This window comes from Meriones unguiculatus, chromosome 5 (assembly GCF_030254825.1).
Source record: "Meriones unguiculatus strain TT.TT164.6M chromosome 5, Bangor_MerUng_6.1, whole genome shotgun sequence".
NCBI lineage: Eukaryota > Metazoa > Chordata > Mammalia > Rodentia > Muridae > Meriones > Meriones unguiculatus.
The window spans coordinates 27176512-27200478 of record NC_083353.1 but is presented as its reverse complement, the minus strand read 5'-3'; the positions used below and the strand labels follow the sequence as shown (position 1 = coordinate 27200478).

At 39.7% G+C, this 23967-nt stretch overlaps 2 protein-coding genes across 2 annotated transcripts in view; both read right to left on the bottom strand.

The window, feature by feature from the left end:
• The window catches only part of Erap1 (endoplasmic reticulum aminopeptidase 1), a 30044-nt gene extending 16031 nt beyond the window's left edge, over positions 1-14013 (bottom strand). The window contains exons 1-4 of the mRNA XM_021626471.2: positions 13881-14013; positions 6339-6882; positions 2793-2931; positions 516-650 (exon numbers count right to left, since the gene is read on the bottom strand). Coding sequence (XP_021482146.1) covers positions 516-650; positions 2793-2931; positions 6339-6865 — 801 coding nt within the window. The 5' untranslated portion in view covers positions 6866-6882; positions 13881-14013. The remainder of the gene's footprint in view (positions 1-515; positions 651-2792; positions 2932-6338; positions 6883-13880) is intronic.
• Positions 14014-19753: 5740 nt separating this feature from the next.
• LOC132654197 (zinc finger protein 54-like) lies at positions 19754-23937 on the bottom strand. Its single transcript, XM_060383575.1, has 3 exons — positions 23393-23937; positions 20335-20461; positions 19754-19931 (listed from the first exon to the last, which is right to left on the bottom strand). Exons 1-3 carry the CDS (start codon positions 23420-23422, stop codon positions 19831-19833), a joined length of 258 nt encoding a protein of 85 aa, XP_060239558.1. The 5' UTR covers positions 23423-23937; the 3' UTR covers positions 19754-19830.
• Between the last annotated feature and the right edge of the window lie 30 nt (positions 23938-23967).

Genomic DNA, 23967 nt, shown 5'->3' with positions numbered 1-23967 from the left:
GATAGTTATAAAAAGATGCAAGCTTAGAAACCTTTGCAAGATATAGTCCATCCTACTTATTCTTTGTTTGTTTGCTTGTTTTGTTGTTTTGGGTTTTTTGTTTGTTTTGTTTTCTTTTTGAGACAGGGTCTTACTCTGTATCCCTGGCTGGCCTGCAATTCACCACATATACCAGGCTACCTTGAGCTCCCAAAGAGCTGTTTCTGTCAGGATGCCTGGCCAACTTATACTTTTTAAAGAAGCATAATCTGCATTCCACAAGGAAAAGAGCCAAGGTCAGAGAACCAACTAGCAACAGAGCTGAGTAACTCATGACTTATGCATGGTCAAATGGGCTATCAAGTAAGCATCTGTGAAAATAGGGTATTGCTATCAAGTAAGCATCTATGAAAATAGAATCATTAGCCATCCTATCTTTTCTAAGAGTGAGGGATTCCCAGAATACAGAGCTTCCAGTTTTGAAACTAGGGGCACGAGCATAGGTTGATCATCTTGTGAGGCAATCACAGGCTCACCTTCACTCCACTCTTAGTCATCTTGCTCACGGACTTAAAATCAGAAACAATGAAGGCCACCAGGTAGGTGCTCATCTTCACAGTGGTGTCAAAATGGTCTTCTATGAGTCCTTCAGCAACATTCACAGATTTCACCTATTATCAGAGTAAATTACCAAGTAATCCAATCATCCAACATACTGCCAGATATTATAAAGAAAAACCTCTCAAAGTAACAGATGTATTGAAGGGACCAGCACAATATTTCTATAATTATTTTAAAAAGTCTCTACTAGATATCTGACTACAATTTAGATGTTAGGGCCAGACCATTTGATTGATTTTTTTTTTTATTGAAATACAAGTATTCTCCACACTGGGCAAATACGTATATAACCATTTACTACCTAAAAAGAACTGATTTTTCTATTAAGTTGAAAGTGCCCTATGACTTTGCCTAATATGCAAAGTGTCTTCCAAACTCAGCTTTCTCTTATTGGAATGAGGTTTTAGCACAATCACAATGCAAGAAGCCTTGAAAGAAGAGTTGTTGCTTGTGGGTACAGTCTAAGAGGTATGCCAGAGGGAGAGCCTAACACTTCAGCACAGTAAGTTCTGAGGTGAGGGAGAAGCACGCAGAGGGACACATTCTTATAGCCCATCCCACAATTGCCTGTTTTTGTGCTCTCATCTTTTATAATTCCTACCAGTCACTTTCAGGTCATTTCAACCAGTCCTGCTAAACCATTTAGCTTTACTCCTCATGAATCACAAGCTATCCTTTCATTTAAGTGTTTTCTACATATGCCCAGGCAACACATTCTTGATGTGCTAATTAATAGGAAAGCAATCTGATTGTATTAACATAAGTTAAGATGTGCTTAATCTCAGCAAATTGCCTAAACTTTCAATGTTCTAATGGTATAAAAAATTGACTTTCCAGGCCCCCCAAAAATTCATTGTTCTTCCTCACAGCACCACATCTATAGGAGAAGCTGGTCTCTCCTGATAGATTCTGACAGTGGGAGGCGTGTCTCAGAAGTAAAGTGGCTCCAGAGGCTTTCCTGAGCTCATAGGGGAGTCCAAGATACCCAGTGGATTAGGATGCCATCTGTGGTATCTCTAGAGCTCCTTGCCTTTCATAAGCAAGCCTATGAAGTTTTCTACTAATTCCTTGTTCTTTATTTTCCTAGAGCTATGGCACTGTCATTAGAGAATCCATTACTGTGCCACACAGCAATGGCATACATGCTTGGCGTGGAAAATCATAATCTGAAAAAGTATATTTTCTATCTCAAATTTATACCAAGAAAGCAAACTAATTCTTTGTCTATTTAGATGCAACCCTGGAAACAGCGACAGAATTAAATTAGAAGTGTTCGCAAAGGACACAGCACTCTAGGGTGAGCAGATAAGGGGATCTTTCAGCTGTTCAAAAGTAGATTTTTAATGTTGACATGTTTATCTGGGGTTCTGTTTCTCTTTGTCATGGCTATCAAATGAAGATGAATGCTCCTTAGTGTAGTGAGAATTTTGGTTTCTTTAAAAACCCTGTAATGTTATATGAAGATGTTTTTGTTTTAATCTCAGGTGTGGATATGGGACTGCTTCAGTTTGTTCACAGCTGTTAACTATGATTGTCTCGTGCTCTAGGAGAGCATGATTTTTGCCAGCTGGAGATAGCTTAATTCTGGGGACTCTGGAGGGGATATAAATGGGAGAGTCTTGAGAGGGCCTATGGCACCTGCTGCTCCTCCTATTGCTTCCGGTGGTTCCTGCAGTTGCTGGATGGCTGGTTTGTTGTTGCTGGATATTCTGACTATGAAGATTGGACCCGCATATGCTTTCCTGGTTTTCCACTTTTGCATGTGTAATGTTGTCTTTGTTCAGCTCATGTTCAGATAGTTAAGTCAGTGAGATTTTATGGCTGTAGCTTCTGATATTACTATCTATGGTTTTATTTGACAAAGCTTTCTATTTAACACCCTCATAAAATATCACAGGAAAAAATGGGAGTAAAAGCACCTCGTGAAGGGAACTATCTATTAAACCTGGTATGAATTCCTGACAGTTCCCTCTCATGTGTGTCATTTATAATGAAAACCTGAATTTGTAAGGGACATTGTTTTCTTTGGTTTTCAACAAATTGTAACTTGAAACAAAGGCACTGGTTGGAAATGAAAAGTTATTAAACGTAACTGTCAGGAAATCAAAACAAAGGTAACTGAAATGTTGTTGAAGCATTGGACATTACAGCGAAGGGCAGTTTTCCCAGGAGCAGATTACATTCACACTCACCAAGGGCATGTTAGAGATGGCCAGGTGTCTTGGCTCCCTCCTTATCTTGATGGAAAAACTGGCCTTGAACGCAGGCTCATCAAAGCAGGGAAAGGCCATTCTAGCAGCTGTGGGTTCAAACTGTGTTGATGCAAGTATTCTACAACCACAGGAAGTGAAATGAAATCAAGTACAGTGCAACAGGAACCCCAAAGTAATTTAAGATCCATAGGTATTACAACTTTTTTTTGGGGGGGAAGGACAGGGGCTTGATGAGTAACCCTGGCTAACTGTGGCTCTGCCTACATTTGCTTCCCAAATTCTGGAGTAAATAGATATATATTTTAAGTAAAGAATGGGCTAAGAAGATGGCTCAGCTGGTAAAGTGCCTCTCCTACAAGCTTAAGGACCTGAGTTCAGATCTCTAGCACCAACATAAAAAGGCTAGATATAAAGACATACAGTTGTAACCTTAACACTTGAGGAACAGAGACAGATAACTTCCCAGAGATCACTGGCCGGTTAGTCTCTCTAATCAGTGAGCACTAACCAGGTTCAAAGCCTCCAATAAATAAATGAGAGAAAACAGGAAAGAAAGAAAAAGAAAGAAAGAAGGAAGGAAACAAACGAAGAGGAGTGCACTCTAGGAAGACATCTTAGATCGACCTTGCACACACATGAGCGCACACACATGTGTACATATACTTTCATACAAATACAAAAAAAAGGAAGAAGAAAAAACTGTGTAACATAATCTCTTATGAAAAAAATCCATAAAAATATGCAAGGTAGAGTTACTAGCCTTAAGAGACAACGAACTCGAAAACTTTTTAGAAAACCCTCAGTGACCAAGAGGAATCTCAGATACAGGCCATTCAGAAACAATAATATCATCAATAAACATGCCTAAAACTGTTAGATTTTCTTAAACATTGAACTAATAACAATCGAGTAAGACATTTTTGGCCTTTTGCTCTTAAAAGATGACTTCAGTCAGAAGAAAACAGTAAGGATTTTCAAAAGGTTATAGACGCTGACTCATTGGTTTTACTTCTAGATATTCATTCTAATGCATATTTATTTACACTATTTACACGGGTATTCTTTAAACCGCAGTTGATATTATAAAGTTGAAACAACTTTATAAATTATATATTCAATAAATTATATTTTAAATAAATGAATACATTTCAATAAAATCACTGACATGATGCATGGAAATAAAAAAATGTTAAAATCTTGCTGCTAAAGCAGAAAATGTAAGTTCATTTATATATAACAACACATGCCAATATCCAGGAATAAGACTGCAAGGATATCCCCTGGGGCCATAAATTCTTCTTGGAATAATCTGATTTTGATTTTTTTATCTTACCAAAGTAATATGGAATCAACAGATAATGATGAAAATTTGATATTAAAATTTAGCATAATATCTCCTCAAATAGGCCAGGTTTGGCAGTGCACATTAATCTCAGTATTTGGGAAGCAGAGGACCATGGATTTCTGTGAGTTCAAAGTCAGCCTGGGTACAAAATGAGATCCTGCCTCAAAGAGAGAAGGAGAGTGGGGGTGGTATTCCTAATTTGAGGATTGTAGAGATAGATGGTTCAACAGTTAAGAGCACTGATCACTGTTCCAGAGGACTTGTGTTGAATTCCCAGCACACAACCATCTATAACTCCACTCCTAAGGAATCCAATGCTGTTTTCTGGCTTCCTCAGACACAAGACACAGAAGTGGTTCCTATATCTACATGCAGGCAAAAACACTACTAAACATAAAAAATAATGAAAATTAAAAATAAAAGACCTCCCCACATGGAATCAAAAGGTTGGTCTGGCCTAGCTGTCTTAAGAGGTATGAGTCAAAGGCTTTTGGAGCACAGTGTGTCTTTCAGTTTCTGAGCGACCAAGGCATTCCCACAGATACTGAAACATTCAGGCCGCTTTGTGTTTTTTCTGTATGATCTCTTCCTTAGACGTGAAGGAAGCATGGAAGTTTGACAGGATGACTGGACTTAAATATTACTTGTATGTACCCTGCATAGCATGAAAACTGCGGAGGTCTCTGAGGATCCAGGCAGAAAAGTGAACCCCGCCAAAAGTTAAGAATGAAAACCTGGTGCAGACTGAGTTCCTCAACCTGAATCAGGCTTAGGGGAATATAATAACAGGTGGTTTATTCCCAATGTATTTAAGCCCAGATATAATTTGGAAAAAGAAGTTTCCTAGTACAATACAATGCCCAAGGAACATAATTACATTGAAACTCAAGAAGATGGATTCTGGAGATGCTATACTTGTACTAGCTTCAGGGCCTCAGCATCTGTCCTGGTTTGCAGACAGTACAGAGATCATTTGAGCTATTTAGCCACCTCTGGTCCTGGTTATAGGAACTTGATATGGCCCGGCCCAAAAGATAATGTAGATTACCAGGCTATTAATCACTTCCAGTTCTCAGCTCTTCAGACTGAAGAATGGGTTTTTCATCTTTCCCACACAATCCTGTGTGTCTTAACATTCCAGCTTTCTCTGGAGATCGGTAGGCACAAGGACCTTCGTGCTATGTTCACCACAGCAAACATCATTGTATCCTGGCAACTACAACTATATTGATCCTGGCAATTGCCACTATATTCTGTTTCAACAAGGGTATAAGAAGTCTGATGGTCTCAGTCTTGCTATGTGGCTCCTCCAACCTGAGCATGATTAATTCCTTGGCTGGGCATATCATATCTGGTAACCTTTGCCAAGTAAGTAAGTGTGGGATTTACATTCCTCCCAAAACATATTTTCCTTAAAAACAGAACTAAGGCAAAGCATGGGGAGTTATCTTTAAAAAATGTTTGAGGAAAAAAAAATATTACCCTCAAAAATTATTGCCCTCACAAAACATGTCATGGTTCTGATTTCCAGTATGTATAAATGCCTTATTCGAAATGCGATCTTTGCAAATGAAATAAAGCTAAGAAGTAAGGCAGGGTACTGAAGCAATATGACTGGTATTCTGATTTGGAAACTTGGTTTCTGGACACACAGGGTGCAGGGAGGTTTAGAGGGGACCAGGAGACAACAGAGCAGGGATGCAGCTCTTTATCAAATATTGCAAAGGATGAACAGCTACCACCAGATCCAAGCAGAAGCAAGGAGAGATTGCACCCTGAGTCAGAGGGAACACAGGACTACTCACAACTTGATTTCAGCATTCTAGCCTCCAAAACTGGGAGAAAACCAAGATTATTTTAAGGAACCTAGCTTGTGGCACCTATTAGAATAGTCCTAGGAAATTAATGCATAGCCCCCAAAATTGATATTTATTATAAAAATAATATACAGAAATATAATTATCTAAGTAAATAGATACTTACTCTACTAGAGCTAGAGGGAAAAGTGAATGAAAAAAAATAAGACAAAAAGGAAGAGAGAAGATTTAGTCATTTTTGACAGTACAAAAATGAAAATATGACTGAAAAGAATTCAGCAAGAAATGGAGTTTGAAAGGAACAAGCATCTAAATAAAACATTTAGTATGGTCGGACTAGAAGCTGAAAATACTTCTCATTACCTCATTTCCCCTTCCTGGGTTCTGTAGGTGCTTTTATAAAATCCATGGAAGCTCTCAGACAGGTTGGCAGCATAGTTGATGATAACTGTGTACAGGGACCCAGCAAGTAGTGGCTGGGGAGTCAGCAGTGCAATTTGCTCATGAGCAGGATACTCCAGGACCTTCAACGGCTCTTCAGACAGCGTCTCTCCAACGCCTTTCCTGAGAGTAGCCTTAGATATTTGCAGCTGGTGACTATGCATAATAATTGTGCTGGCAGGCTGGCTAGCTGTGATTTCTACTTCAGCTGTTCCCAAGAAAGTCAGAGTGCTGAGGTTTGCATGGATCATGAGATCATAATGAATCGGAGTGATATACTCAGGAAGTCGCATGTTATTCCAAGGGAATGGGGCACCATTACTAGCTTTTGGAGATACTGTATCGCTGCTCTGACACCAAGAAGGAGCTAACACAGTTAAAAAAGTCAATACTAAGGAAAGCAGAGAGGGCATGCTTGCAAGTGGGCATTTGAGGGACAGAGGCACCATCTTCTTGCTCAAATTACCTACAGGCACAATAAAAAACAAAATATAGAAAAGCAAATTTAAAAGACAGTAATATTAAACATTATTATGACAGCATGTCAAATTTATCAACCAAATATTAACAAACACAAATACAATGTTCCAAAAGTTCCAGATATTTAAAATCCCCTTCCTTGTGCTACTGGGAGCACTCTTCATCTTTTTTGTTTTTCTTAAGACAGACTCATTGTATATCTCTGACTATCCTAAAACATGCTACATCTAGGCTAGGCTTCAGCATGCAGTTATCCTCCTGCCTCTGTTTTTTAGTACTAGAACTGCAAGCAAAACTGGCTAGTAGCAAGTCTTCAGACCCACTAGAAAGCATCATTTGACTTTCAAATTTTAACTCTATCTTAGTTAAACTAAGATAAAAGAATAAAATAACAAAGTAATAGGACAAACACTAGAACACTTGCAGTAGCTCACTAAGCGAACTTTTGTAATAAAACAGGCAAGGGTGGTCAAGCAGAGCCGCAGTAGAATGTGATTAAAGCACCATTGCTCAACCACATTCAATCTCAGGGGGACTCCTGTAGTTCTGTACTGCCCCAGAGTCAGAAGCTCACTCTGTTGTAGCCATGGCTACAATGATGCCCCAACAACAGCTTTACCAGCTTTGAAGTTCACTTATTTGAACAGAAATGAGGTGTCCACAATACAAAATAGCAAGAATCTAGAATGTCTAGCTTCTGCAGTAGGAGACAGGCCTTGCATCCCAGAAATCCTCACAAGATAGAGAGGATATTATTCATTCATGTACAAATAGAAAACACAACAGAGGATGGCAGAGTGTTTTAATAACAGCAACAATAATAACTTGGTATTGGGAAGATTAGAATGACATTTACAAAGCAAGAGCGAGGATAGCTGCAGTGATTCTATAGGACAAAAGGCTAGCATTTGATTATAGTCTAGAGAACATGTCAGATCTGTTCTGACAGAAAGAAGCAGGGCATTGAAAGCACTGCATGTAGGGTTAGCAGGCCAGGAGCTGAAATATGAAGACAGACATACAGAAAGAACTTTTGGGCAATTGGTATAGTCTCCCATTCAAGTACTAAACAGGCCTAACCCTGCTGAGATTTCTAGATAAGATGAAATCAGACGAGTTCATGGGGGTATACTATATACCGAGCAATTGATATGGAATGAAGGGTACTCCAAAGAGAAGTGTGGGAAAATGGCTATCCTCAAGAGAAGTTATATGAAGATGATACTTACTGCCTACTGAAAATCATCCCACAGCCCATACGTTTTTGCTGTATGACAAAGGCCATGGGATATAAAGAATGTGTGAACTTCAAGGGAATTTGAAATTTATGCTCCAGACTCAAGCATAGTTAATTATCTTACACATACCCCTTTCTACCAGTTTTCCAGGAAGGGTCCCTAACAGATGAGCTGGACAGAATGTTTCTAATTCTCCTAGACTCCTCTGGCTTCTGGACATTTGAATCAAATCAGAAATGTGAATCCCTAAAAATGGTCATGTCCCGTGGGAGTTTTGACTCTAAGACACAGAAGTTTAACATCACCTATGAAGAGTTCTGGGGTATTAAAATAGTTAGATCTTTGTTTTTTTTACAGTCTCTTTTTTTTTTTCTTCACTTAACAGTCTTCTTTCCATCTCTAATCAAGTGGCCTTTTGCTTATATGATTAGATTTCAGAGCTATAATAAATATTTTAATTATCTAGGATACAAATTTAGATCACCCATGTCTATTGCTTTCAACTAAGAAAAAAGTTAAAGCCATGAGCCATGGTGCATGACTGTAATCCCAGCACCCAGGGAAGCAGAAGCAGGTGGGTCTCTGTGAGTTCAAGGACAGACTGGTCTACAAAGCGACTCCAGGACAGCCAAGGCTCTGACACACAGAGAAATCCTGCCTTAGGGGGAAAAAAGTTAAAATTTGAAAGTCAAGGGATGCTTTCTAGTGGGTCTGAAGAATGTTACCTGCCAGCTGTACTTGCATCTCCAGTACTCAGCAGACAAAGGCAGGGGCATGACTGCAAGCTAAAGGCCAGCCTAGCTTATGTAGCATGTTTTAGACTACCCAGGGTTACACAATGAGGCTGTCTCAGAAAAAAAGAAAAAGAATGAAGAGTGCGCCCAATAGCACAAGAAAGGCAATTTTAAATGTATACTACTTTTGGAAGATTCTGTCTGTATCTATTAATGCTGGATAGAGGCACTCTGATGTATGTAACTATGTTTGTATGACACTTTCAACTTCCTGACACCTGAATCCCTATCGACAATAATTAAACTGCCATCTCTAGAGATATGGTCAACTTTACACAAAACAAAACAAACAATAACCAAACAATTTCCCAGGGATTTTACTGGCAAGCCAATGTTAAATGTTTCCACCATAATCCCTTCCAAACTCTGGCCCTACCCTGTAATAGCTGCACTTCAGGATCTATCACAAGGCAGCAGTTGCTGAATACTCCTCCACCACTCATTCTCCACCTTACCATTCCCCCCCTAACCCAGAGTTAAAAACCATCTACAAGCTTTTCACTATGGGTAGTCGATCTAGTAGCTGAACAGAAAGGGTTTCCCACAGTTTCACTGTGGAGACTACAACCCCAACTCCCAGGACAACACCCAAATGAAGAGGGCAGATGGTGTGAACAAACAAAATAGTGGTTTTTGGTTTACTATTTTCTTTCAACCTGAAACCAATCAAAAGACAACACTATATTTTTGAGGAGATGGCACAACTTAAAGTAAAACAAAACTTAAATGCGAATATGGCATACAACTCCTCCTATGTTTTCAGGCCGGATGCTAAAGCAGGGACAAATTGATTTATTTCCTTGAAGGTATATAGACAGAGTAAAGAGAAGTGATAATTCCGTTTCCATTTGTAATTCTTGGTGGCAGCAGCCTCACAGGTGTGGCCTTTGACCCAAGACAGAAGAAAGTGATATGAATGTGGCAGGTTTAAACAGGCAAGCATTCTGAAAGTCCCTAGAATCCTCCTACAGCCCAGGAGGAGATGCAGAAACTGTGAGTACTTTTCAGTTGACAGAAAGGCTCATGAGCAGCTGGTGTGGTAAGGCCTCATACTAATGACTTAGCACAAATGGGCTCACAATGGGGCTAGCAAAAATATCGCTGGATTTAAAAGCTTCAATACAAGGAAACCAAAAATAGCAATGCTTATCCACACAAAATCAGTAGATAAATGAGGCAAACTTGCTTAAGTTCTTGGTCCTTCCTACAAAGAAAATTGTATATCTTATATTTTTACCTATTTTAAAGGAAGATGTTCAGCAGGAACCATTAAAAGCCACTGAATTTTGTGCTCAGTTGAATCCACTGCAGATTCCCAGAATTCCCAGAGACTATGCCCTGTGTTTTGGCATGCCAGTCACTCACTGGATGTCTGTAACTGAATCACTGAGATATAGATTCTTCTTCTACATCACCAGACTGAAAAGTATCTTCAAAGGCGCTCCTCTTCCCCCTCGACTGCTCAGCCAGGTAATCAGACCCTCCATCCCTCAAAAGTCTGGTAACTAAGGATCTACCCAAGTACCCCACCCAACACATGCCCAGTATGCATTTTAGGTTTTGGCTGTTCTTAAAATGTACCTGGGAATTTTTTCTCTATTTGCATCTCTTTCTGTGATTCCCTCCTTCTCTCTCAATAGGATCCTTCTCATGTCTTTCAAAGTCCAATTTAAACGAGGCTTCTCTGAGAATCCTTCCTGAAATATTTCAGATACCAGTAACTACTTCTTTGACCACCCACCCTCCCTAGTACGTTCTGTGCTCCTCTCATGACAATTTTCCTAGCCCTGCCTCTTCAGGCTGTCATTGATGCACTTCTGGGATCTGCCCTTCTCCACTGAAACTGCTGGAAAGTGATAATGCATTAATATTTAGATTTCCCATAGCATCTAAAAGTACAACTTGCACTCGAGAAGGGCTTGATAAAAACTCAGTGTAGTAAGAGGTATTTCACTGTTGAAATTCTTTGGCTAATCCCAACCAGTCTTAGGTCATGTTCAGTATGTTTAGCTCTTCCCTTGAAAAAGTAGCTATTCTCACTTTCTAGTGTTAAGTGTTCAGTTTCAACACAGCATTTCATAGTTCTGAATGATCTCCTAAGACTTGCCTTCATTCAGCATTCTCTAAGAGTGACATGAGGTAGAAAGCTCTCTAAAACAATAATTTATTCAGTATATGCAACTGCTTTATTAACATGTCAAAGAACAGAAGTCAAGGAGAAAATAACTACTAACATCTGACAAAGCATCATCAGGCATTTTACACTTATTTTGATCTAGTAGTTTTTAATTCCTTAAAAGCATGCACACACACACACACACACACTTATTATAATTTAGTCAAGTTTATACTAGTTGGAATACAACCAAATCTGTGTAAATAGTAACTCCTGCTTTTGAATGTCACCCAGTTTCTAAACTCTTCTGCTTTTACTTTTTGATTTCTGATGTGATACTTATTCTTTTGTGTATTATTTAGATGTACAACGCACAATACTTTATGAATTCTAAATAGTAATTTGTTCTCTCTCACATGTACACATAATAAATATATAAACTCTATATAAGCAAAAAGGGAAATGTGGCTTTTAGTCTTTGCTTCATCACCTACTGTATGACCTTGGACAGATTACTTTAATTCTGGTTTCATTTTCTTTATGTGTAAAATGAAATATCTCTCTCTCTCAAGATTGCTGTAAAGATCAAGTAAGTTGAATTTTTTCAGTAATATTACACAAATATTCATTAAGAGCCTATTTGGAGCCTTTTTCTAGGTGCTAGAGATACCAGTACAAAACATGTCTCTGTCCTCAAAGTTTACAGTACTGGCAACAGATTACTAAGTTTATGCAGATAAAAAGTGAAAGCTCTGAATGTATATATGCACTAGCCATTCTAAGTTCTGTGAAGGAACACACACACTACACATTCTGGAGTGGTGGGGAGTAAGGAATAAGAGTTGGTTAAATTATATTTTGGCTGGGGCTCTCTGAGAATGTTTTAGCTAAGTCTTAAAGAACTAAATACAAATTAACTAGGAAAAGGGGAAGGTGTTCCCAGACAGAGGAAACAGGAAGCATATTTGCAGGTTGATGCAGTAAAACAGCAGTGATTCTGAAGGCCAGTAGAGGTGAAACACACAAACAAGGAGTTGGCCCTGCAGAAGTGGCCAGAGGCCCGACCACTACACACTCCTGCAGAAATGTTTAGTATTAGGATGAGAATGCAATCCTAAATGCAATGAGAAACAGAACAGTTTTTAGCTAGAAGGTCTTGGAATCCAATTCACAGATTAATAAATCACCCTGGTGTTTGTTATGTAGAGAATTGAAAGCAGCAAGCAGGAAGGCCTGAGGATAAATTTGCAAGAGAGTGGGGCTACTTTATTTAGGATGACCTGGAAGTTGGGGTAGGAGAGAGGGCAGTTATCAAGAAAGGCTATGGTATATTTAGAATGAGTATCTGGTAGGCATTGGCTTTCAATGAACTAGAGAAGACTAGAAGTACAATCAACTTTCAAAGGGAGAAAGGACATTTATTAAAATGTTTAACTATGATGATGTCTAAAAAAGACAAGATGAAATTTCAACAGATACTGCAACACAGACATGTCACACCACTCCAGGCTTCACTGTAATTTTAAGAATATTGTAGAGAACTTTCGTTTTTCATGTTATGAAACTGAAGAGTTATCCATTGTGAATGCGTGGCAGGCTCTATCACCTAACTTCAGCTCAAGCCAGAAGGGGCGGCCATTTTAGAAATCTCATTTGAGCAGTCTGTGGTGATTCTAACTTTTCATGATCATCAGGGAAGTTAAAGACAATTACTGGGACAAGTTCCCATTTGATTGGGACACCAAATGCAAAACAATCAGGAACACACGTGCTTCCAAACTTTCTTCAGTATAACCCAAACTTTTGTAAGCAGTGAGGTTAACAAGCGCTGGAAACGGCTCATTACTTCTGGCAAATCATTTCGGTACAGAGTTAAAACCATGTAAACATACTAGAATTTCCTATTAGGTCTACCTTAAAAAGCTGCTAATTAAAGGTACATTTCCAAATATGGTCAGGAAAGGATGGAGGTGGAGCTTTGACAGCTGTGGCCAATTTAAAAAAAAACAAAAACAAAAGTTTTTAAATTGTTGACTATACACGGAGCTTACATTGTGGTATTAAAAAAAGAAAGGAAGGGAGGAGAGATGGAGGGAGGGAGGGAGAAAGGAAGGAAGGAAGGAAGGAAAAAAAAAAAGAAACTATTTCTTTCCAAACCCAAGTTCCCCAAAGAACTGTCATCAAAAGCGTAAGAAAGTGTGTTCTCTTGCTCCTTCCCTTCCTCTTATGAAATTAAACACTCCAGCAGGATACCATGTGAGTGAAGCGCCAGGAAAAGGCACTCATTTGCTTAAACAGGAGTTAAGGCATTTTACAGCCATGGGAACGGAGGAGGGGGGGTGGCGGTGGGGGTGAGCCGGTGCGGCAGCGAGCCCCGGAACGGGTGAGATACTCCATGCCCTCCCCAAAGCTCCTTCGCTTCTCTGGGAACACGCTCAAGGTGCCCTCCAAGGCCTGCCCTAGAGGTTCACCCGGCCCTCCTCGGGTCGCCATTGGACTTAGAAGGGTGGAGCGGCTGGCCAGTGTCCAGCAGCTAGGCGGAGCGTGGTCAGCGGCTCTCCCGCCGGGCAGCGACGGAGCCCGGGAGCGCACGGGCCTCACAGCCTTGGCTCTCCCCAGGTCACCGACCGGTGGGGCCGGCGTGCTGTGCGCTGCCGCGGCCCCGAGCACCTCGGCGTGCTGCGTGCAGACTCCTGTTCCCGACTCACCGCGCCTGTGCTGCCGGCTCGAGCCTGGGGCCTCGCCGGTGCCCGCTAGCCCTGACCCACCTTCAGCTGCCCAGAGCCCGGTACCCCCCGGACCCAGTCCTCCACCCGGATCGACCGAGCCGCCTCACCTTCGCCGCCATCGCCAGCCTAGCCGCCCGGGACCGAAAGTGAAAATGAAATTGGGCAGCGGCGGTGAAGGCACATAGGGCCAAGACGGGCGGTAGTCAGGGAGGAGAAGGAGCACAGGGCACGGTTAGGCCAGGGATACCGGGGCACAAAATTAGAGATCCTGAATGGGAATGAATTCTGCGGTGCTGGCAGAGCATCCGGCAGGGAGGCGCACCCACTAGAACGTGGAGCGTTTTCTCCCGTGTCTTACGGTATATGTGATCTGTTTGCTAACTTCACTAACACCGGGAATGCAGCAGTGTGTAAGGTTAGTGCTCAGCAGGGTATTCAGAGAGGCTTTGCCCTCCAATTCTGGAGGGACACCAATTAAATGCAGAAGATACTGGTTAAAAAATTGTAAAACTTGCTGTTGCCCTTACCGAGGTGCCTAAATTGTAAAAATATATTGCCTGCAAAAGCACTCACTACAGACAGATGACCACTTCTTTGTTTCTGTATTAGAGCTTTGGATCAAACGTCTAGGAAGAGAAATTAAGGAGCTTGGATTCCAGTACCAGTGTGTTGGAAAATAGTTAAAGTCATTGAGATCAGGTGTCTTGGGTTAGGCCCAGCCTCTGACAGAAACTCCCTTGCTTAACACATAATGTTTTACATAATGTGTAAACATTATGCTTTAACATAATGTTAAAATTTGATTGGATGACCCCCGGCATTCACCAGTGCCCCCTAACCTTGCGGTTTTCACCCTTGGGACTTGGTTCAGGTCAGGAAGTGGCTGCCTCCCTGAGCTCAGAAAAGAAAGCTTTCATTTTAAACTTCTGTGTCTGGAGTGAGTTTTCTCGGCTTCCATCCTGAACCCAGCACTAATAAGGAATAGACATTGCACTACAGGAGATTGCCTGTGAGAGACCAAAAATTAGCAGCTATTATTAAGGCCTGAACTAGGTGGGTGGAGAAGTCTAGTAATGCCCATGAAGGGAAGGAGCACCTTACTGCATTCTTTCCCCACCCACTAAGATACAGTTGCTAGGAAACTGGCCCATTTCCCCCCCCTAGGGAGGCACACCAGGTCATTATGGTCATAGCCAATCAATTAAAAATGTAGCATTTTGACCAATAGATGCTTGCCAGTCAGGAATTGCCCCTGCCTTGGGCATGCTGGAATGGGATGGACCAGAATCTTTTAATCACCCAACTAACCTGGGCACAGCACGCTTCAGCAGTGGGGGGTATGGGCCCAAGCTGCAGCTTGTAATTTACAATAAAAAGATCCTCATGTATTTACAGCAGAGTCTAGTTATTCCTGGTCTTTTGGGGTTCATGAAATGGGCAGAACTCCTGTTTTGTTTGTTTTTCGAGACGATTTCTCAGTGCAGTCCTGGTTGTCCTGGAACTGGCTTTGCAGCCCAGGCTGGTCTAGAACTCAGAGATGCCTCTGCTGGGATTGTGCCGCCATTACTAGGCAAGGTGAGAAATCCTGAGCAGGTAAGAACACTGGCTTCTCTTCCAGGGGCCCAGAGTTCAGTTTCCAGAAAAACACAAAGTGGCTCAGAAGCATCTACAAAGGAATTTGATGCCCTCTTCTGGTATATAGGTGTACATGCAGACAGAGCACTCCTACGTTTAAAAAAGTACATACATAAATAAATTTAAGCCAAGTTTTAAACACAGCAATAAAACAGACGTACTCAAAGTCACCAAAGGCTGTGGGTGTTTTCTGTCCCTTTTCCATCCTTGCTGATACCACAGCCTCCTGTCCAGTGAAACTTGACATCCAAGCCTCTGAGCAGTATTTCTCAACACTGTTTTTAAACTTGTGCTTTTTTTTTTTGCCAAACAATAATGATAATAATAAAAAGTACCACCAGGGACATTTTGTATTATGAGAGTTAATGCCCTGTCCAAGATTCAAACAGAAAGGAATGATGGGAAGTATTTTATTAAAATTATGGGGGCTTCGGAATCTGGTAATTTCTGTGATCACATTATGATAGGCATTAATGCTTACTCCTAGCTTTTAAAGATTCCAGGCATATTTAAGAACTCCCAGCTACCTTAGCCCGAGAGCCTTGAATTGCACTGTTTTTCATTTTGTTTATTTTTAATTTTATTATTTTTATGTAATGGCTTCACTTTTGTTACTCGTAAACTTTCTTTTAAGATCAATGTATTCATCCTGTTTCCCCTGCAAACTCCCTTCTTCAAAGCCTTGTAGTTGCTAGGCATTTCTCAACCCATGGCCATAAAGACACTTTTGAGGACCAGAATGACAGAAGCAAATGGACAATCAGACCTAAAGCTGATACAGAAGTCACCTGAAAATACAGGAGGAATTGGGTCCCTCTGTGAAGTGGGCAGGAAAGAGCTGGCCAGTGAGTAAGGAGAAAGCTAACAGTGCTGTGCACTCAATCTGGCTCAAGAATTACACTCAGTTACACTGGCTGTGATTTCATCTTAGAATCAAACAACAGTGGATCCTTGGTAAGAATCACATATTAAGGCACCCAAATTATTACTGAATTTCCAGAACCACTGGGTCTTGAAACACTATCTAGATGCTGTTGTAACTGGGAAATTAGCCTTCTCTTCTTAGTCTCATTAATAGAAGATATTAAAATGGACTCAGGAAGAAGATGAAGGACCATTTTGTTAGTTTGAAGGAAAAACAGCAGGACAGGCAAGCTGTAAATCTTGACAGCTACCAGAAGGAAGAAGATAAAGAATGTTGTTCCTGGCTTCCAAGCAGGCTATCTTTACCCAGATCCTGACCATCCTGAACAAGGCTCAGGAGGACTGCAGGGCCAGCATATCAAGTTACATCAGGACTGAATGCATTATTTTACCCTGTGGCCTGGTGAGGTAGCCCTGCCACGGAAAAGTGACGGAAAAGCAGGCAGCAGAGTTCATGTCAGACTCAGCTTCCATGTAATCATAGATTAAAAGTAATTTCCATGTGTTTGAGTTGCACTAGGATATCCATTGTTTTGTTTTGGAGTCTGGTGGTGCAATCTTGTACTGTTTTTTTTTTTTTTTTTTACAATTTATTAATTTTATATCCCTATTGTAGCATCCTCCCTTATCTCCTCCCAGTCACACCCTTCATTCCCCTTCACCCCTATCCCCTTAGCTTAGCCCACTGAAAAGGGGAGTTCTCCTCCCTGCCATCTGACCCTAGCTTAACAAGTCTCATCAGGACTGCCTGGATCTTCCTCTGTGGCTAAGGAAGGCCACATCTCCAGGGAGGGAAATGATCAAAAAGCAGGCAACCTAGTTCGTGACAGAGGGAACCCCTGCTCCCCTTACTCAGGAACCCACGTGGTGACTGAGCTGCTTATTGGCTACATCTGAGCAGGGGGTAGGGATCCCCTCCATTCATGGTCCTTGGTTGGTACATCTGTCTCTGCAGGACACCTGGGCTCAGATATTTTTAGCATGGTTGATCTCCTTATGGCGCTCCTGCCCCCTCCGGGTCATACTATCCCCACACTCCTTCTTCCATAAGTAAGATACTCCATACTTTGTTCAGTTTGGCTTTGAGTCTCTTAGCATCTGCTTTGATGCCCTGTTGGGTGGAGCCTTCCAGAGGACCTCTATGGTAGGCTCCCTGTTATTCCTTCTCTTCCACCACTTCTGGTGCCTGTCCTATTTGCCACTCTGAATGAGATTTAAGCACTTTCCCTAGAATTGTTTAGCTTCTTTAGGTCTGTAGACTTTAGTATTGTTATCCTATCTTATGTGGCTAATATCCACATAATATATTTCATGCATGTCTGATTCTGGGTTACCACACTCAGGATGATCTTTTCTAGTTCCTTCTAGTTGTCTGCAAATTTCATGATTTCTGCACTATTCCTAATTTTCTGTGAAAGGGCCTGATTGATTTCCAAAGTTGTACAAGTTTGCATAACACCAGCAATAGAGGAGGGTTCCTTTTTCTCCACAACCTCTCCAGCAAGTGCTGTCACTTGAGTTTTTGATCATAGCCATTCTGATAGGTGTACTATGGAATCTGAGTCGTTTTGATTTGCATTTTGCTCAAGGCTAAGGATGCTGCACATTACACATTTATTCACCATTCGCTATTCTTCTGTTGAGATTTGTTCAGCTCTGTACCCCATTTTTCAATTGGGTTATTTGGTTTGTCTAATTCCTTGAGTTTTTAAAAATATATTCTGATTAGCCTTCTGTCAGATGTAGGGTTGGTGATAATCTTTTGCCAGTCTGTAGGCTGTCATTTTCTTCTGTTGACAGTGTCCTTTGCTTTATAGAATATTTCCAGTTTCATTTATTGTTAGTCTTAGAGCCTGAGCTATTGGTGTTCTGTTCAGGAAGTTGTCTCCTATGCCAATGAGTTTGAGGCTCTTCCCCACATTTCCAACAGATTGTGTCTGGTTTTATGTTGAAGTCTTTGATCCACTTGGACTTTGTGTGCAGGGTAATAGATATGGATCTATTTGTATTTTTTACATACACACATCCAGTTAGACCAGCACCATTTGTGGAAGATGCTATCTTTCTTTCATTGTATGGTTTTGGCATCTCTGTCAATCAGGTGTCTATAGGTGTGTGGGTTTATTTCTGGGCTTTGTATTTGATTCCACTGACCCACCAGCTTGTTTCTATGCCAGTACCATGCAGTTTTTATGAATGTTGCTTGAGATCAGGGATGGAGATAGCTCCAGAAGATATTTTCTTGTAGAGGATTTTGTTAGCAATTAATTTTTTTTGTTTGTTTTTCCATATGAAGTTGAGAATTTTCTTTGAAGTCCTGTAAAAAGCTGTGTTGGTATTTTGATGGGAACTGCATTCAATATGTTGACTGCTTTTGGTAGGATGGCCATTTTTCCTATGTTAATCTTACAGAGCCATGAACATGGGGGATCTTTCCATCTTCTGATATAATTTTCAGTTTCTTTCTTCAGAGACTTAAGTTTTGTTCATACAATCTTTCACTTGCTTGGTTAGAGTTACATCAATATACTTTATGCTTTTTGTGGCTATTGCGAAGGGTGTTGTTTCCCTAATTTCTTTCTCAGCCTGTCTTTTGTATACAGGCGAGCTACTGATTTTTCTTGAGTCAATTTTCTATCTAGCCACTTCGCTGAAGGTGTTTATCAGCTGTAGTTCTCTGGTAGAATCATGGGGGCCACTTATGTATACTATCATTTCATCTGTGAACAGTGATACTTCAACTTCTTCCTTTCCGATTTGTATCCCCTTGATCCTTTAGTTGTCTCATTGTTCTAGCTAGGACTTTAAGTACTATGTTTAGTGAAATGGAAGTGGGCAGTCTTGCCTTGTCCCTGATTTTAGTGAAATTGCTTGCTGAATATAGCATTTATTATATTTAGATATAGGTGCACGAGTTAGCAGTTCTTGCATACTTTCTTGGAAAATATGGAGGTTAATTCCCTGTTACTAGATTCACATAGTGTAAAAATGATAATGAATTTAGGGTTAGATGTTAGGAGAATCAGAGGGAGGATGTGAAGCTCTATGAGTGTGAGTCATCATGTATGTGATGGTTGTAGGTTATTAATATGAGCAGTAGTTTTTCCTCGTTGAGTAGTAATAATTATATATATTGAGTATAGGCTATAATAATGATATTAATACCTACAAGAATTAGTGAGGAATTAGAATAAGAAAACAGTGACATCATAATTAATAGTTTGCCAATAAGGTTGAGAGTAGAAGAGCTAGGCTGACAAGGCTAGCTATAATTTATCATGTGGTTATCAACGGAAAAATTGTTTGTAATCTTCAGGCCAGTACTATAGTTTCTGTATGAATTCATTTACAGTTTGTGTTAGGCAGAACACACAGCTGGGCAGAACTTCGAGACAGCAGCTCTCTGAAGAGTCATATGAAGGATTTTTCTCTATTTTCTTAATGTTTATTTATATTTTGAAACAGTGTGTTATGTAGCCTTCCTTAGCTAGGAACATACTATGTAAACCAGGCTCTCCTGAAACTCACCAGATCCTCCTGCTTGAGCATCTCTAGTGCCAGGATTAAAATCAAGCTGGGCCATTTGGGATAATGGAGGCCTATGTAAAAATAATAAATAAATAAACAAAACAACATGCTTACTGCAAAAAGCTCTTTATTTTAAAACGTCTCATTTTTTAAAATCATAACTAGTTTAATTCAACAGTGAAATCAAAATAGTCCAATTAATAAATGTACTGCAGTGCATTTCCGTGGTCTGAATATTTAATTTTCTTTGAATTTTATAGTTTTCCATAAAAACTGTATAAGAAGGTTGAAGAGATTGCACGGAATAATAACTCTGGTTACTCTTGCAGAGAACAACAAAGAAAAAATGTAAAAGAAGCACCATGAAAATGTTATGTTCATTATCTGAATTTCCCTTTTTCTACAGCTTACATGCATTGAAAGTAGGTAAATACAAAAACTGAGTCAGGGATTCTATAAGAGGAGCATTCTTACCTACAAAAACTAAGTTGCTGTAATTCTCCAATATCGCATCCACGTACACAACTCTATGAACAGAATCCAGACAGTCCCACTCCTCCTGGGATTGGTCCACAGTCACATTCCTGAATGTCAACAGATCCTGTAATGGAAAATTACCTGTTTACCATGTATTGCTGTGGAGAAAAAAAATTGTTTTCCTAGGTAAAAGAGACCCAAGGAAGTAGACACACTTTTGTGATATAAAGTGTGGCAACTACTCAAAAACCAAAATTTTCTAGAAGTACTACCGATATTGTTCTTACGTAAAGAACACTAGCTGCTCTTCCAGAGAACTCACACTTGTTTCCCAGCACCCACTTGGTGCTGAACAACAGATCCTAACTTAAGTTCCATCAGATCCAATGCTCTCCTCTGAATTCTGCAAGCATAGTATTTATGCATACATCAAAACAAATATACTCAGACATAAAAGTAAAAGTTAATTTTAATAAAGGATACTTTCAGCCAGGCATGGTGGCACACACCTTTAAATAGGCAGACAGATCTCTGTGAGTTTGAGGCCAGCTCGGTCTACAGAGCAAGATTCAGGCCAGCTAGACAAAAAAAAAACAAAAACAAAAACAAAAAACCTTGTCTCGAAAGACAAAAGAAAAATAAAACAAAGCAAAAAAGGCTACTTTCTAGAACAGTCATGCTTTATATTTTATTTTCTCTCTCTGTGAAAAGAAGATGACATCATACTCTCGCAATCACCAAGCTTGTAGGGAATATAAGATATAGATTTGAGGTCTGGCTACAGAAATGTAATTCTACAAAGGCTGTATTGATATCAAACAGGATCACACTGTCCCCTCTTAGACGGAAAAGTTATGATGAGTAAACTGTGCTTCCAAATTCTACAATTGTCAGTATTGCTCAAATATGGACACAAGACCAATCCTGTCTGCAGCTGGCCCTCATCTGACTATTCTAAAATGCTGAGTTCAGATGCTGAGGCCTATATACAGGGCCGTACCTTTTCTAGAACAAATATAGAATGCAGAATTTATAAATGAATCAGATGTCAAATAGTTTCTTTTTTTTAAACAGTAAGAAGTATAAAACATCACTCATATAACCAATGTTCCAAACAAAAAAGAATCAAATATTTTGTGAAGTTATGAGATTATGACAACCATGAAGTAATTACAAAAAAAGAGCAACAGACAGCATTTTAATATTATGTAAATTTTTCTAAAAATCCACACAAATGATACAGATGAACAACAATTTCAGAAATTCTATAGGGGTTTCACTGTAGAATAGTTAGAAAAATACCTGTAAATAAATGGCCTATATGAAAATACACTCAGATGAATTAGAAAGATTTATCTGTGATTGAAACAAATGTATTGAGTAAAAATTATACTATCTTCATTAATTCTGAATATAAAACTGCTTATGAAATTGGCTCAATTAAAAATCTGAATCTTAGCTGGGCAGTCATAGTACTTGCCATTAATCCCATCACTCAGGAGGCAGAGGCAGATCTCTGTGAGTAAATGGCACTTGCCGTTCCTGCGGAGAAACCCAGCCTGGTCTACAAAGCCAGGAAATCCAACACTACAAAGAGACATACCTGTCTTAAAAAAAAAAAAAAAAAAAAAAAAAAAAGCAGAAGAGGAGGAGAGGGAGGAGAAAATTTAAATATTTGAGGTTCACCTCTTTTTTACTACTTGAGCTCAATCATCTAACAGGATTTTAGGTTGCATAGATATCATTTACGAAGCTTACTTTATTTTTCAAAAATTGGAAAACAGTTTATATACTAGCTCTGTCATGAATCAGAAATGTAAACCTGAGGGCTGGAGAGATAGCTTGAAGTAAATGGTACTTGCTGTTCCTGCAGAGAAACCCATTTTAATTTTCTCCACACATACGGCAGCTCACTGCACTGCCCAGGGTTTGGGGCCATCCTCACGCATCCACAAACACTGTGCAGGCATGCAATACACATAAAAACACACAGACGAATACTCAGTTAAATAAAAATATTTTCTTGAAAGAAAGACCTATCCAGCCCAAGCTCTTCGCAAACACTACCTACATAATTAATATACAGCTTCAGGGAAAGGACAAACAGAGGGTGGAGGAGCCTTCTTCCTCATAAAGGAAAAAAGAGCAAAGTCACTAATATGGACATTGCTTTATGCTTGAAAGCTGATGGCTTATGCACAGCACAAAGTCCGTGCTCTCCAGAATATTCTTACTGGGATATTGCACATGATGCAATATACAGGTGTGACCAGCAGTACTTACAGCCTGCCAGAACAATAAAACAAAAGACAAAAAGAACATACTGATCTGTCTATTGAGAACTTACCACTGAATCAAGAGCAGGATATGAGCAGCACTTTTCCTGAGACAAATAATGATTTCAGGTGCCATCTACTGTACTGCAATGTATAGTTTTTGGGCCAGAGCAAGCCACATTCTCCTTCCATCATCTATGCTCTCTAGGGTGCTGAAATATTTACTAAGGTTTATATTATAAATCTATATAAATAAGTACTTATTAAGATTCAAGATAGTTGTTCCTCCTAATTATATTTTTCCACAAATTGCTCAGTAATGTCACCAAAAGTCGTAAGAATTTTCATGTCTAATTTCCTAAGCCTGGTTCTGGGGATCTGACCATCCCTAAAATATGAGCTATGTGAGCACATGAGACCTACTTTCCTCACTAATATATAAGGATTTCAGTTCATCCTCCGTAGAAACTGGAAATCAATGCATTTTTTGATCACCATTTACAATGGAATCTTTCAGAATTACAGTCCTAAATCCATGACAAGTGTATGTCCTATAGTAATAATCAAGGAAAGATACAACGGTGTGCTACGTATGCGTCAAGCTTTAAAGACTTAATCCTGAACTCTGGTTATCAGAGAAGAAGAAAAATACCACATGCGCACACACACACGCATAAGAAACTGTCACTTTAGATGACATTATCAGAGGTAGAAAATTAAAAGAGTGCATGGTTTTAATATAAAAACAATTTTCAAAGAAATCTAGACATGACACCGACCTGGGGCACATTTACTGGAGAAGCAGTCATTTCTGTCACTCTTCTATGAGCTTCTGTCTCAGAAACAAAGACCGGAACTCTTGTTGAAATTCCACATTGAGGAGTCAAAAATATAAAACCAACATTAATCCAACTCTGTTACAAATGATGCCAAACCACAAAAAGAGATCCTCAAATCAAAATAATACTAGAGGTCTTATCAACATTCCTACAGAGAGGAGAGTGGAAGGATTTATTTAGAGTGGGAAAAAATTAACTGTGAACCTTATCACTGCATCCAGAAACATGGGCTCTTAATATTCATGGAGAATAAAGGGCACATGAAGGTTATGAAATAGTTGGGAAGTAACAGACTATGACCAAACCAGTAAAACACTATTACCTAGCAGAAGGAAGAAAATACTAATAGTACTTTTACCACATAACCACATAACAAATAAAAGTCCTGTGATATAAAAATCTCCATAGAAATGGAAATGTCAAGACACAGTTCAGTAGATTTTGTGATAAACTTCCTTGTTGTATTTAATAAATCAGTGTCGGGCTACATGTTTATTATTAGTCATATAATTATT

Excerpts from the sequence above, each read along its gene's own strand:
- LOC132654197 (XM_060383575.1), bottom strand. The coding sequence starts at position 23,422 with ATGACTGCTTCTCCAGTAAATGTGCCCCAG. Across the intron at positions 20,462-23,392 it reads CTCCAGTAAATGTGCCCCAG|GATCTGTTGACATTCAGGAA; the intron begins GTCGGTGTCATG and ends TTTCCATTACAG. Across the intron at positions 19,932-20,334 it reads CAGCAACTTAGTTTTTGTAG|GCCTCCATTATCCCAAATGG; the intron begins GTAAGAATGCTC and ends ATTTTTACATAG.